The 16406-nt window shown below is 45.9% G+C and overlaps 1 protein-coding gene across 1 annotated transcript in view; it reads left to right on the forward strand.

Moving 5' to 3' along the window:
• Positions 1-12324: 12324 nt before the first annotated feature.
• RGMA (repulsive guidance molecule BMP co-receptor a) overlaps positions 12325-16406 on the forward strand; it is a 35644-nt gene continuing 31562 nt past the window's right edge. The window contains exons 1-2 of the mRNA XM_081171174.1: positions 12325-12415; positions 12812-13091. Coding sequence (XP_081027300.1) covers positions 12340-12415; positions 12812-13091 — 356 coding nt within the window. The 5' untranslated portion in view covers positions 12325-12339. The remainder of the gene's footprint in view (positions 12416-12811; positions 13092-16406) is intronic.

Genomic DNA, 16406 nt, shown 5'->3' on the forward strand with positions numbered 1-16406 from the left:
ACAACCCCAAGTTGACGGGCACTGCCATTCAAATGGTGTGGGTGTGTTGCATCTTGCGATTGATTACCTGCCCCACCACCACCACCATTATTTTATTGGCACTGTAGCTTCAGCTTCTTTCATAAGCTTGTTTTTATTAGAGCGAGAAGAAGAAATACAATATTCAGACACTCTTCCCGGATAAAAAGTGATTAATGAACTAATCAGCTCCTTCTGGAGATCTCGATAAAAGTAATAAGACATGACTTACTGTTTCAATTTCTTCTGAACCACAGAGACAAAAACCTATTTAAATAGGGGGTCTGCTAAATCTCCCATCAAAGAGAATGGAAGGTACAAGAGAGAACACCCTCCTATATTTTGGAGTACTTGCGTTTTGCAAATTGATTCCAAACCAGGGCAAGGGAAGCTATTGTTCCAAGGTAAATAAAGCCAAGCATGCAGCCAACAGTGTTGTGCTAAGATTAATTGGGGTGTGTGCCATCCTTGGTGTGAGAACAAGGGTGTCACAAGTATACTCAAATGTCTCAATTTTAATCTGGGAAATGCTGCAGGCTGTAGGATTCTCCAAGCCTGATCTCAGTCCACACCAACATTATTTGCTGCCTTTGACTCAGCAGTTGCATGCTATATGAGCCAAATGTCTCTTCCCAGCTCCCAGACAGACGATGCTGAGACTTATCTTTGGAATGACAAGGTTAAGACCCAACTCATTGCCTAACACATGAATATTCAGCACCACACTCTTTATCACCTTTTAGAGGAGTTGATAATTAGGCATTAATGATCCTGACTCTCAAGGGCTTTGCAGGCTTCAAATTAGCTTTCACCAATCACACAAACACACACACACCAACCCTCCCCCTTCCTCACTTGCTACTGGCTTTCCATTTCTCCCTTCGCCTCCCAAGAAGCCCAGACTCAGCCTGAGAAGAAAACAAACTTGGGAGCAAGTTTAGAAAGCCAAATGGGATTTCAGGAAGCCATAGGGCCCTGGGTAGGAGGGGAAGGGACTCTAGTCTAGAATGCCTTTTCTAACCATCATGGTTCCCTCCAGATATCACTGGACTACAACTCCCAAACTATGCTGGCCAGGGTGGGTGGGAGTTGTAGTCCAACAAAATCTGGACAGCACCACATTGGTGGTTCATGTATATAAACTATTTTCATTTCTTTTGGGGGGAAAACTCCTTCTTCCTTTTCTAAGTCAGTGCCAGCAGCTACAGATTTTTGTGGCTCCTTCTTTCAACGTTATTAAAATTTCAGAGGGGCAGAGTGTCTTCTGTCAGAATTATTCAGTACCACTTTTTTTTTAAAGGCGATAAAAGGATTTAAAACCAATTCATCTAGCTGATCAAACTACCGGTACTTGATATTGCAACCTATGCCAGAAGTAGGCACCTGTGGGCATAGGTTGTGTGCCACTCTCCTCTTCCTTCTTGCTGCCCCTGCCTCTTCACCTGCCCTCTCTGAGGATGCAAGGAATGGCAAGTGTGCAGAGGAAGCTTCCCTTGCACTCCCCCTCTGGGCATTCTGGGCAGGTTTGCCAGTGGGGATGGGCATAGCTCAGGGGCAGAGCATCTGCTTGCATGTAGAAGGTCCCTCAAGGATCCTGAGATCACGTTAAGGGTAGCCAAATTCTGTGTGATTGCCATAAAACATAGGGAACAAGCTGTTCTATCATAACGATTAAGGTTTTAAATGATAATTTTAGGTTATATGTTAGTGAATAACTTTTAATTTATATATTTTTTAACTGTTGCTAGACAGCATCTTAAAAAGCAGAGACATCACCTTGCCAACAAAGGTCCATATAGTTAATGCTGTGGTTTTCCCAGTAGTGATGTATGGAAGTGAGAGCTGGACCATAAAGAAGGCTGGTAGCTGAAAAATTGATGCTTTTGAATTATGGTGCTGGAGGAGACTCTTGAGAGTCCCATGGACTGCAAGAAGATCAAACCTATCAATTCAGAAGGAAATCAGCCCTGAGTGCTCACTGGAAGGACAGATCGTGAAGCTGAGGCTCCAATACTTTGGCCACCTCATGAGAAGAGAAGACTCCCTGGAAAAGACCCTGATGTTGGGAAAGATGGAGGGCACAAGGAGAAGGGGATGACAGAGGATGAGATGGTTGGACAACGTTCTCGAAGCTACCAGCATGAGTTTGACCAAACTGTGGGAGGCAGTGGAAGACAGGAGTGCCTGGCGTGCTCTGGTCTATGGGGTCACGAAGAGTCGGACACGACTAAATGACTAAACAACAACAACAACATATCTGTAGTGTCTCTGTTATACCTAATTGCAAATTCAAATGTGTCCCTATCGCGTTTAATGACTTCCTTGATATTGTATGTGGGCTAGAACTGGTCTGTGGAAGGTCCCTGGTTCAACCCCCAGCATCTCCAGGGAAGGCTTGGAAAGACTCCTGCCTGAAAACCCTGGAGCACTGCTGCCAGTCAGTGTAGACAGCACTGAGTAGATGGATAGGTCAGTGGTCTGACTCCCTATGTTCCACAGAGGGAGAGGTCTGATCAATTTGACAGTGGTGCCTTGGAGAGGAGTGGAGCTATAGAGGTGGGGCACCTCACCCAAGGGATCCTCAAAACTTGGAGCTGGTAGCAGCAACCATTTCAAGCCTGGTTGTTGGAGGTTCTCGTCCATTTCATACGTAGCATCACCACCTGTGATTTCAAGGCAATCTTTGGGGGATCTACCCCTCATTCCCTCTAAGGCCAGAGCTTCTCCCCTTTGCAAGAGCTCAGGAACCTTTCCCATTCCGTTGCTGCACCCAGAACATAACCTGCTGAAAAGCCTTCTGAGATGCATGGGGCTTTCAGCACCTTAAACCTCCTTTCCCTGAGGTTAATACGCTATGCAGTGCCTTTTAGTCATTCATAAAAGACCTTTCTGAAGAGGCAAGTTTTGCTGGAGGGTGAAAATTGACTGAGAGAAGAAAAGAAGGGAGGAAAAAAAGAAAAGCAGGGATGACTTAAGATCCCAGGACTTAATTGAGCTTAGACAGCTTTGGGCTTCTTGATGATTTTCCTGCTCTGTTGTTTAGGGTTTTGCTCAAGCATGTTGGGCAGAGGATTGTGCAGCAGCTCTGCTTCCGAGCGACCCTCATTCTCCCTGGGCATTAAGCTTGGATTTCTCATTTCATGCATCATTTACAGCCTTCAGCCGCTCATTTCACAAAAGCAGCGTGCACACTCTCTTAACAAAGCACAGGGGGCTCACTGATTCTTAAAGAGAGGCACAAGTGCCGGATTCTCTGCCGTGACTTCAAGCAGCTAGTCCTTTTGCTACTTGTGCAGTCAGTAGGATGAGCTCCCAAGGTGGCTGTGTCGGGTACCTGCAGGGGCTCTAAGTGGGCACACAACCAGGGCAATCATTTTCACTTTGCACAGAGCATTCAAGGTGGTTAGGAGCAGCATGGCAGAATGCTCAAATTGCATGTCTGTTTCCTAGGTTGGGACCCCGCAAATCTGACACAGGTAATCGGACCACTTCTGGAACTTGGAAAACCCAACAGCAGAGGAACTCAGCTGAGATGTAGGATCCAAGGGTGAGATTGAATTTGCTCTGGAGAACCTCCACATCAAAATTGGATGCTTGGAGTGGAGGAGTGGCATCCTGGGAAAGAGCCAGTGTGGTGTAGCGGTTAAGAGCGGTGGACTTGTAATCTGGTGAACCGGGTTCACTTCCCCGCTCCTCCACATGCAGACAGTCCCACTTCTCTGAAGTCTCTCAGCCTCACTCATCTCACAGAGTGTTTGTTGTGGGGGAGGAAGGGAAAGGAGATTGTTAGCTGCTTTGAGACTCCTTAGGGTAGTGATGAAGTGGGATATCAAATCCAAACTCCTCTTCCTCTTCTTCTTCTTCTTCTTCCTCTTCTTCTTCTTCTTCCTCCTCTTCTTCTTCTTCTTCTTCTTCTTCTTCTTCTTCTTCTTCTATGTGGCAGCCCCTGGCTGGGGAATTAAAAAGGACATAAGAAGAGCCCAGCTGGGTCGGGCAAATGACCCATCTAGTCCAACATCCTGTTGTCACGGTGGCCAGCCAGATGTACCTGGGATACCAACAAGCAGGACCTGAGCCCAAGACCCCTTTCCCCTCCTGTGGTTTCCAGCAAATGGTATTCAGAAGCATTGCTCCTTCTGACCCTGGAGGCAGTGCATAGCCATCATGGCTAGTAACCATGTATTTTCTCCCCATTTTGTTATTTAGGTGTATTTATACCCCACTACTGAGGTTCCTGAGGCAGCTTACAGTACATATTCAAATATAAATTGAAACAGGCAATGATGCAATACTGTAGTCACTACAGCAGAGGCACGATGTATGCATCCCCATTCCTCTTCTTCTTGAATGTCCCAGCAAATGCCATTCTGCAGCTGAGTCTCCTGGCTATTGGAGAGCCTAGTTGCCAGTCCCACACAGGCCAGGATGTCCTCACTTGGTGGATGCTACTGACACCTCCCACAGCTCCAGTGCTGATGGCAGATACAGGAGGTACCAGATGAAGCAGAGATGTTATTTACCTCTCTCCCAGTTCTCAGGTGTTCCAAAAATTATGATGTTGTGATTCAGTACTGTGCTGCTGGTAGATCTAGCCTTCTCCTCCATGCTTTTGTTCAATCCTCTTTTTAAACAATCCAAGTTGGTCGCCATCACTGCCTCCTTTGGAAGCGAGTTCTGTAGTTTAGTGATGAGCTATATGAATGCCCTTTTTCTCCTCTGTCCTGAATCAGAGCGTGTTGGAATCCAGCTTCATTGGATAACACACACACACTGCATAAACAAACCAGTAGGAATTAAATAGCCAACATCATATAATCCTCCTGCAAGCAAATCAGAATGAATGCTCAATGAACAGGTCGTGTGGAAGCAGCCTCATATCGGCAGGTGAACTTATCGCATTTACAATCAGGAACACTGGCTTCTTCCAGAAATGTACAGGCCACAAATTATGTATAAGACCCTCCACACCCATCTTCTCCACCCTTACAAGCGCTGCAATAAAATGGATAGAGATCCACTTAATTGGAAATCAAGTTTTCTTCCCCCACCCCTGCAAGGAAGCCTTCTCCTCTGGCCCAAGAAATTATGTGGCTGATTCCAATAAGGATGCTAATAATGGGTCTTTGTGATAGGCGAGAAGCTCCTTTGTCATTCAGCAGCAATTGGTAGCAGGGCTCTGAAGCTTTTGAAAAGCTGTTGTGCCGGTGGCTGAGTCTGGATAATACAGGACAGCTGGGCCGGCTCATATGCCTCAGTGGTTCCTAATTTGTGTATTAATAGTGAGAAAATGCTGGAGCGGAAACAAGAAATGGGGCTGCGGTGGCATCATTTCTCAGAGGGTGAAGCAGAGTGAGCTTATAATTTTCTTACATGCGCTAATTAATCAACGTGTGCTAATTAGCCGACCAATGCTAGGATATCTGAGCTATCTATAACTGTTTCTTGTGAATTGTTCCATGCTCCATTCCAGGTGCCAATGCACCCATCCTAGCAACACTGAGTAGATAGATAGATAATTTATTATGTTCAAAGACCAGCTTGCATAACACAATAAAAACAGCATTCATAAAGATAAAATATACAATCAGAGCAGATTTCAGCAATAGATCATGCGTTAAAATTGAGATATATACATACACCCGTACAACTGAGATTTGGGCTGCCATAAAAAATGACCCTGAGGCGCCCCAAAGGGCGACCTCAGCATTTCCCTAGTAAGCTATTTTATTCTAGAGGATGATCTGTGCCTACAAATCTGGGCACAGAATCTGACTACCAGCCAGGTTGTCTTGTGATATTTGCCTAAGAGGAGAGAATTAAGTTTAGACTTGTCTGAAAGATCGGCGAGCCTTTTCAGCAAAGGATCAATGGAGTCTCTGTGAATCTCAAGATAAAAAGGACATCTAAAAATATATATGTTTGGGGCTACCTATTTCCCCTAATGGGCAGGCGCAAAGTCTCTATGCTACCACTGATCTATGGTCCTTAGCCTGGAGGTGTATATAGAAAGCTGCTTGACACCAAGCAGTATTGGTGTCAGTATTGGCTACACTGACAGGAGCAGCTCTCCAAAGTTTCATGCAGGAGTCTGTCCCAGACCTATGTACCTGGAGTTGCCAAGAATTGCATCTGAGCCTCCTTTCTGCATGTAATCCTGAGCTGCAATCCTTTCTGCTGCACGTTCTACGCAGCCTTTCCTGTACTCTAAGCTTGTCTATGTTATTCAGGTATGGTCAAGGATGCTGTCCGATCACCAGTGCTGAAGTAAGACACCAGTGCTGTCCCTTTGACATCAGTGCATGGAGTAGGAGAGAGCCACCATCTTGTCTTCCCCTCAGACAGCAAAATGTCCCAAGCCTGGGTAGATAGCTCTCTGACTTGGAAGAGATGGTGTTTAGAGTGTTTTGGATACCCTCTAAAGCAACAGGGTTGTATTATGGAATACCCTTTGAGCCAGCCGTGTCACTTCAAGCACAGTTGTCCTCTGCAGTACAGAGGTGCCCTGACCTCCTGATCTGAAAATGCCACCTTCAGAGGAAGGCAGTAGGGTAGCAGAAAATTCAGAAGTTCATGGTTCCTTCATGATAGACAGCCAAGCTCACTCACAGCCACACCTCCTTATAAGATTATATTACCTTCTAAGTTTATACAATAATCTTAGAATTATACAGTACAGTTAGGGATCCATTACAATGATCAGTGCAGACCTCCATGTCAGATCTACTATTTTCTGCGCATGTACAAATGATTTGGAGTGAATCTTCTGTTTTCCATGAAGTTCCATTGTATGTAACAGAACTTGCACACCATTATCTCTTCAAAAAGTGTTCCTAAATGCTTAGTTTTGAGCATGCAGAACAACAACTCCTCAGTGTTTTTCCCATGCACCTTCTCCAGAGTGACGCTAGGAGTCAATCTTCATTGGCTGACTCACCTCCCTTCACTCTCAAAGGGTGAGAAGACATCTTCTCAGTGGCTAAAGACCTTCCTTTTCATGTTGGTTGAGAGGGTCTAAGACTCTGGAGATGGGGACCCTCCTGAAGAAATAGAAGCAGGTCTTTGAACCCCTGCAAGCCAGACCACTTCACCACTGATTGAAGTTCTGGAAGGAGGGGAGACTACATACAGCATTCAGACCAGTTGTGGGATGATTTGTAGAATGAAAACTAGCACACAGGCAACTGGCCCTCAGCTACCTCAAAAGTAAAGTATACAACACAAGTTCCGCATCCTGCCCATGAGAATTTTAATGAAAGTTTCTCTTCCCATTAATAATTTTCAAACACTATTTGTTTTCTTATTAACTGATGAAGAATAGTAAAAATAATAAAGTAGGTGAAATTGCATTATCGGGATGAAGTGTAAGCCCTTAGAACAGTCTTTGGGCAACGGCAAAGTCTCAACCCTGATGTTAGTCTGCCATGCCCTCTGGGGTGTTTAGATTTGCACTATTAATTCACATCTGTTTTCCAATTGGCACCTAACACATACTTGTTATTATGTTTTATTCAAAGCCTAGCTGCAGAGATAGGGGTGGGTGGGTGTAACACTTCCTCTTTCCACAATTATTATTAAAAAATAATAATAATCCAAACACAATCTAAGCTGTTACCACCCAAGTCTGCTTTTGGAGAAGCAGCTGCATCATTAGATTATATGACAAGATCTAGGAATGTTGCAATTAATTAGTGGCTGGCCACACAAATCTGCCAAGTGTTGCCATTACTATTTAGCTCTCTTAAAACAGCAGCATGTTGATAATAGGATCTGAGGTTTTTCTTCATTAATCCGCTGGTTTCTAGGGCTGAAAACATTCCCAGTCTTTCATCAGTACAGTTCATCAGTACAGCCAAAACAAAACAAAAGGATGGGGAGAGGGCTCATTAAAAACTGGACCTATGGTGATGAAAGTTGCCTAATGCAGGATTGGTCAAGGATCTTGACCAAAGGAAGATGGTTGGTTGCTGAAGTTGGTTGCCAGTTCCCAATTCCATATTTGCTTCAAACCAAACATTTGGTTGGATGTGTTTCAGTGCCATCTCACAGACGATATTCTTCTGGTGATGTGGATGTAGAGCAGGTATCTTCATCCTTCATCCCCAATGAGCTTAGCCAATGTTCAGGGATGACAGAAGTTGTATTCCAAAAACATGTAGGGACCCAAAGTTGAATAATATGGCTCGAGATGCTGGTTATGTGGGCAATAGCCATGGGGTGAGCATCACTCAATGTGTTCTGGGACCTTTAAACATCACACCTGCATAGCTGGACAAACATAGGAAGATCCCTCCTGTTGCAGTGATTTAACAGTTAAAGGGTACCTTGTCTGCTAAGTGAAGAGGTATAGGATTGAACTCTTGATAACATTGTCCACACTAAATGGTCTGATGCGTCTTCGTGGGGCTGGGCTCCACATTCAATTCATATTAACTTGATTTAATACATAGGACATTTACTCACCTGAGAATGGGAGGAGGCAGATTGCCAGAGAACCTGTTAGGAGAATATTAAATCTGTCTTTCTTATTCATTTTAACTTATCACTTAGCTTGCATTCTCCTTTGCCTTTTGAGAGGTTGCAAAGGGGTCCTCCAGACATCCTTTTTTATTGTGAATTCATGATCATTTGTGCTCATGATGGTACTGGGGTGGTTAACATAAAAGCATAAGATAAGCCCTGCTGGACCAATGGCTCATGAAGTCCAATGTCCTGTTCTTACAGTGGTCAACCAGATGCGAATGGGAAGCTCAAAAGAAGAACCTGCAATTTTCTGCAACTGATTCAGAGGTACGAGGGTCGCTCATTAAAGATTTTCCGCTGACCCACTTCCGGTTATCGTAGGAGGATGAAATTGCACATGCATAATGATACATCTCTCCATAGGTAATGTGGTAATTTGTAGCTCTGAATTCCTAACAGTTTCTCTGCTACATGTGCTAACATGGAGTAACATCTGATAATGGAACCAGTTGAATGCAGGTTCCTGTACTTGAAAGGGCACATGCTACAGGAGATATTCAGTGAAATAAAGGGACTTATGGGGGGGGGGTGCCCCATTGTATGATGTAGTCAGGCACTGGCATCATCAGTTCAAGTGTGGTTAAACTTTGGTGGAACGGCTCCCATTCCTGGGCGACCACAGTCCACCATTGATGAAGACACCATCCGGCAAATGGAAGCCACCATTTTGGAGGATTGCCGCATAACCATTCGCTAACTAGCTACAGATGTCAAAATCAGTGTGGGCTCTCTAGAAAAAATCATCCATGACCATTTGCACATGGGAAAGGTGTCTGCACAGTGGGTTTCCTGGCTCCTGATGCTTTTCCAGAAGCAGGAACGAGTCACATGCTCATGGGCTCTTTTGGCCATGTGTCTCGAAAACCATGATGACTTCTTCGCCAGACTAATTACTCAGGACAAAACATGGGTCCATCATTATGACCTAGAGACTAAATCCCAGTCCAAACAATGGAAGCACTCTGCCTCACCACCTTCAAAGTAGGCATGTGTCCAACTGCCAACGGACAAGGTCATGCTCACGGTCTTTTGGGACCAGCGTGGAGTAGTGATGATGGATTTCCTGGCAAAGGGTACCACAATTGCTGGGATATACTATGCTTCACTGCTGCAGAAATTGCAGAAGGCCATCAAAATCGAGAGGTGTGGTATGATGACCAAAGGTGTCTGCCTCCTGCAGGATAATGCCCCGGTTCACAACTCGCATGTTGCTCAGATGGAAGCACTGTCCTGTGGCTATGAAATCCTTCCTCACCCCCCTTATTCTCCCAACCTCGCACCATCAGACTTCCACCTCTTTCCAACCATGAAGTTATTTTTGAAGGGCAAGCTTTTTCCAGACGATGAAATGCTTATTTCTGAAGTCAAGTTGTGGCTTCTGATGCAACCTGCCGACTTCTACAGAGGAGGTTTCCACAGCTGCATAAAGCCATGGGAGAAGTGTGTGACTCTTGCTGGTAGCTATGTGGAGAAGGACTAATAACTGTGCCCAGTTTCGTTTGTCTCAGTCCACGGGAAGTACATCAGGGGAAATCTTTAATGAATGCCCATCATATACCGGCCATACATGATCCCGCTTTCAATACCGTTTGTGCCTGCAAAGGTTTCAGAGTTGACATTGTGTTTCATTTCCAATCAGTGCTTGTCCTGTAACTTCCTGCCGAAACCCAGAAACATTTTATACCACAAATGTGTTGCTTCATTATTATTTTTATCCCACTTTTGTTGCACTATAAAGGTAAAGAGAGTGAGCTCCCGTTGCTCTGTCCCAGCTCCTGCCAACCTAACAATTCGAAAGCACGCCAGTGTTGCACTATAGCACAAGAGTGCCCCTCCATATCATGTTGATACGCAATCATGTTGGGGAAGCACTACTAATCAAGTGGAATGATGGTACTAACAACTAATCAAGTGGAATGATGGTTGGGAATAAACCCACGACTAATGTACAATGAAATGTGAGAGGCTGCATAGATGCAGCAATTTATCCCATTTCCTGTTAATTTCTGCATTATATTTGAGCTTTCACATGACATAAAACCCAGTTTGGCATTCTAGCAGAGTATCAGAGAAATATAGTGCTCATATCCATGTGAATCAGTTCCATATATAATCCACTTGCAACCCATTAACCCAGAAAATCATGGGAGTAAAGTAATGAAATCTGGGGTGGCATACCAGTACACGGTGCTTCCCTGCCTTTTTGATGCCTGACTCATGAGGAAACAGAAGCATGCATTTGCAGAAAAGGTGGGGGAACAGGGGAGTTTGTTGTTGAGTCACACCTTGCCCCACTGGTGTGAATGAAATTTAGCATAACCTGATGGTATCTCAGTCAAAAAGCTGTTCAGAACAGGTACTGCAGTGTGAAAAGAACATTGGAAAATGTGACAAGAGCACTAGCATTATAATCAGAAAAAATTATCAAGATTTGCCACATCTGAATACACCCAGAGAAAACACCAGTCTGGAGAGGCCAGAAAGCCCTCTCTCTCTTTTCTCTTTTAAGGATTGAATCAACTAGGGGGGGGGGAATCTTATGTGAGAAAACAGGCACTCCCAGTATCTTCTCCCTCCCACCCCACCTCCCCCAAAATAATTCAGTTGTATGGCTTGGCTTGCTTAAGGTTTTAGTTTCCTGCACTGAGAAAGACAGAAAAACAACGTGTCTGAACACGTTCTATCTATGTGCTTTAACTAGTGAGTTGTTTGCAGTATGTGCATACCTAATCACAATGAGAGCATGTGGGATCATTCATAGCGCTTGCCAAAAAGAACCCTTGTTGGGTGTCTATAGATAAGGGTGTGTACTGACTGCCTTTATGTGGCCCTGCCAGGGGGAAAGGCAAGATATAAATAAATATAGCAATAGCAGTCATGTGTGTTTGCCTCCACGCATTCAGAATATTAGCACAGGTTAAGTAAACTATCTGTTGTTAGAAACAGATTGGCTTTTATTGATTTGAAAGTGAAGGAAAACCCTTACAATCTTGGTCTCTCTCTGGGCATGTCCCATTGGGGTCTTACATTGTAAATGGGTTGTTAAAATATCAAAAACAGGTCGCTGGCAGCAGGACTTTTGTTTTCCTTCATGGAATTCCCCCCCCCCCAAAAAAAACACCCCAGTAAATTAAGATTAAATTTGGGGAAGGTGGTTGATGCCAACAATGCTAAATGGCTTGGGTCCAAGTTATCTGAAAGATCGTATCTCCCTAGATGAATCTGCCCAGGTGCTAGAAACCTCTGATGAGCACCTTGTCTCATTCCCATCAACATCAGAAGCCAGGCAAGAAAGAGCCTCTTCTGTGGCTGCTCCCATGTGCTTGAATTCCCTCCCCAAAAAAGGTCCAACTCCCTCTCTGTTATCCTTCTGCTGGCAGGTTAAGACCTTCCTCTTCAGAAAGGCCTTTGAAAACTAAGGTGCAGATGATGCTGATCACTGGATTACTGTCAGGGCCAGGACCAGCCCAACCATGCGGCAAAGTGAGGGGACTGCCTCAGGCAGCAGAATCCACAGGGGCAGCAGGTTCCAAGGCAGATCTTTATAAGGTTGGACACTCTCTCCTCAGAGTGCAATAAACACTCCCTGCATCTGGATCAGGCCAGGGGCCTGCCGAGTTCAGCCAACCAGGCACCCCAACCGGAAATAGGGACCTGAGTGCAACAACAGCACTCTGCCCGCCTGCGATTCCCAGCATCCTGATCCTACATGCATTTGTGGATGTGGAACACAGCCGTAGTGGTACCTCGGGTTAATTCGTTCCGGAGGTCTGTTCTTAACCTAAAGCACCACTTTAGCTAATGGGGCCTCCTGCTGCCGCCGCGCCGCCGGAGCACGATTTCTGTTCTCATCCTGAAGCAAAGTTCTTAACCCGAGGTACTATTTCTGGGTTAGCGGAGTCTGTAACCTGAAGCGTCTGTAACCTGAAGCATCTGTAACCCGAGGTACCACTGTACTAGTCAGTGTTAGCCTTATCCCCCAATGGAGTCGCCACATCCTCTTCTAAAGCCATCTAAGTTGGTGGCCGTGGCCCCACTCCCCACCTTTCTCTCCCTTGCCCTGCCTGCAGCCCCCCTGCCCTCCCCAACCTCCCCTCTGCTGCCTGTTCTGCAAATAGCTCCCCTCCTCACCCTAACCCACGGAGAGCCACAAGACAGGCGCATCTTCCTCGCTTGCTTGCCTGCCTGCCTAATCTGGGCTCCCAGCCTCAGCGAGTGATCTGCATTGAGAATCGCTCTGCGATTCCCTCTCTCCTCTCTCTCTTTTTTGCAGAGAGATGCAGCTGGTGCAACAACAGAAGATGCCAGACCTCCTTGCTCGCTCCTGCGGTTGCTAAAGGGGTGGGGTGGGGTGCAGAGGGGCATCGCGTAGCAATCTCTACAGGGAAGAGAGGGGCGCAGCAGGTTCTGCAGAGGAGGAGGGGCTCGCTCTCCCGTGGACCATCCTGCACATCTGCCCCCTCCCTCTCCAGGTCTCGTGCATCCGAGGGGCGTTTGCAGCTGGCTCCAGCCCTCTCCTCCCTTCCAGGTGCAAGGCTCATGCAGCGGCTAAGGTAAGCGGCGGTGGGTGGGTGATAATGATGGGCGAGCGGGAGGGGGGACTGGGGAATTTCCGGCATGCAAGGTCTAATGGGGGGTATGAAGGGAAAACAAAACAAAAAAGAGGTAATGTCCTCTTTGCACCTTTTCTAATTGCATCTCTCTCCACCACCACCACCCCAAGGAAAATTCCCTTTTCCGTTGCTTCCTGCTTCTCATGCTGAATTGCATACTTTCCGTTTTTCCAACTCCCTTTTCGACACTTGATCTCTCCGATGCAAAGCCTCCTCCCTCTCCCCTAATCCGATTTGCACGCGGAACCTGTTGAGGATCACTCTGGTGTTTGCATTCCGCTGGAATTGAGTTTCACTCTCTTTTTTTAATATAGTCAGGTTTTTGCAGTGATATGAACAGATGTGTCTGGGACTAGGTCCCGTTGGATGCAATAGGACTTGACTTCTGAGTAGGCATAGGATTGCGCAGTTAGCTGGACATCTTCCTTGTTGGAGCTGATCCACACTTACCTTTTGCCTCGCTCTCTCCAGGCACAGATCCGTGCTTTAAAACTCCGTATCCCAGCCCCCCCCCCTTTTTTTGCTCCCATTCCTTGCTCCTAAGGAAATGTCAGCACAGCGATTCGAATTGAAGCGTAATTCCTGTTGAAAATATCTTTTTCCCTATTCCCCCCTGCCCTCTGCCATTTCCAAATTTAGTCATGCTGGAGCCTGCAGGCAAACTAATACAACTCTCTTTTCCTAAGAAAAGAGAAGAAAAAGACAGGTATTCCTCCCTTTCCCCCCACCCGCTCAGATATCTTCCTTGATCTTCCACTCTCTATTCCCGCCACCTAAATTGACGCTGCCTGTGTTCCTATACTAAATGCATCTCTCTCACATACCTCTCAAATCTTCCATCCTACTCCTATTTCCAAACAAACCTGCCCCATTGACACTGATGACATTTTACTGCAGGCATGTATTTTAGGGCACACTAGACATGCATTGCTCCACTGCCATTTTCCATGTGCCGGGTACCAAATGAGTCCTGAGTGACTGTGCAATCACCGATTTAGAATTCAAAACAGATTCCCCTCTGGATTTGCCCTTTGGGGGCAGGAAGGGGGATCTGACAAGTGGTGTTTAAAAACAAAAACATGTTGCCATTGATTCATCTGCAATAACATAATACCTATTTGTACAATATTAAGTCCTCCTCCCAAAGTATTATTCCCCATTCCCTCTTTAATACTTGCTTGCTACGCTGCAAGTGTAAGATTTAGCAGCATTGGGGGAAATTGCTCTCAGCTTCCAAACCAGAGGTATTCCAGAGGTTGTTGAAGTCCCACTCCCTCCAGTCAGCATGGCCATGGTCAGGGCTGATGGGCGCTGTAGTCCAACCACATTTGGAGGGCCCCAAATTGAGGACGGCAGACATTCTAAAACTTGCAGGGCTGTGCAACTTACTCATCAAACTCAATAGTATAAAGGTAAAGGGACCCCTTACCATTAGGTCCAGTTGTGACCGACTCTGGGGTTGCAGTGCTCATCTCGCTTTATTGGCCAAGGAAGCCGGCATACAGCTTCCAGGTCATGTGGCCAGCATGACTAAGCCGCTTCTGGCGAACCAGAGCAGCACATGGAAACGCCGTTTACCTTCCCACCGGAGCGGTACCTATTTATCTACTTGCACTTTGAGGTGCTTTCGAACTGCTAGGTTGGCAGGAGCTGGGACTGAGCAATGGGAGCTCACCCCGTCGCGGGGATTCGAACCACCAACCTTCTGATCAGCAAGTCCTAGGCTCTGTGGTTTAACCCACAGCGCCACCTGCGTCCCTTCTCAATAGTATAGGGCAGTATATAAATTCAATTAATAATAATAATAATAATAATAATAATAATAATAATAGGATTGTCTTGCAATTCAACATGCACATGGCTGCAGTTGCAAAGACTGGTCCATAGGATTCAACTCCTAGGGGTCTTCAGCCCCTCAAATAAAATATTTGAGGGGGCCGCCCCCACAAAGTTGATGGCCATTGCCGTTCAAATGGTCTGTGCGCACCACATCATGTGATTATGTGGGACTGGGCTTACCTCCCTCCCCCCAAATATTTTATTCAAGTTGACACCCCTTGAATGGAACAGCTGCTCCAGCAGGAAAGACTTGCCTCCCCCCTCACAAATTCACAGTGGGCTGCCCTTATAGCAGGGATAGGGTATCTTCTGGCCCTCCAGGTGTTGTGGGACTCCAACTCCCATCAACCCCACCAAGCATAGCCTCTGGTCAAGGATGATGTTGCAGTCCAGCAACATCTGGTGAGCCACCTCTGCTCCATTGGGACAAACCATAATGTCACAGCCGTGGGGCAAGCATTTGGATTCTCTGGGCCTCTTAACCAGACAAGATGTTGCACAAAGCAGGGGGAGATTGGGATGAAAGTGAGGGGGGCAAATCTAGAAATTAGGTTGGTGTTGTAGCCATGAGGTTAGCTTGGAGACTTGGGGGGGGGCGTGCAGGATGGAAAAGGCCTTCCCAGGTGCAACAGAATTGTAGAGTTGGAAGGGACCCAAGGGTCATCTAGTCCAACCCTCTGCAATGCAAGAATCTCAACTGAAGTATCCATGACAGATGGCTATCTAATGCCTGTTTAAAAACTTCCAAGGAAGGACCGTCCACAACCTCACAAGGAAGACCTTTCCACTGTTCAACAGCTCTTACTGTCAGAAAGTTTTTCTGTATGCTTAGTCAGAATCTCCTTTCTTGTAACTTGAAGCCATTGATTCGAGTCCTACCCTCCAGAGCAGAAGAAAACAAGTTTCTTTCTTCTTCCATGTGACCACTTTCCCCGAAGTCAAACTAGTGGCGAAGAAGGGGAAAGATATATTGAGGGATCAGGTTAAATGTCCACCTAGCCTAGCCATCTGCTTCCAACAGAGGACAGCTGTGTGCTTCTGATGCAGCCTAGAATGGCATTAGCCTGTTTTGCTGTTGCATCACATTGTTGACTTATGTTAAGCTTGTGGTGCACTGTGACCCAAAGATCCTTTTACATGTGCTGCTAGTTAGGCAGATGTCCCCTATCTTATATTTGTGCATCTGGTTCTTCTCGCTTAAGTGCAGAACCTTACATTTGTCCCTATTGAAATTCATTTTGTTAGCTTAGGCCCAGTTCTCCAATCCCTTAAGGTCATTTTGAATTATGATTCTGTCTTCTGCGGCATTGGTTATCCTTCTCAGTTTGGTTTCATCTGCAAATTTAATGAGCATCCCCTCAATTCCTTCATCCAAGTCATTCATAAAGACGTTGAACAACAATGGGCCCAGGAGAG

This window comes from Podarcis bocagei (genome assembly GCF_964188305.1).
Source record: "Podarcis bocagei genome assembly, chromosome: 14".
Classification (NCBI taxonomy): Eukaryota; Metazoa; Chordata; class Lepidosauria; order Squamata; family Lacertidae; genus Podarcis; species Podarcis bocagei.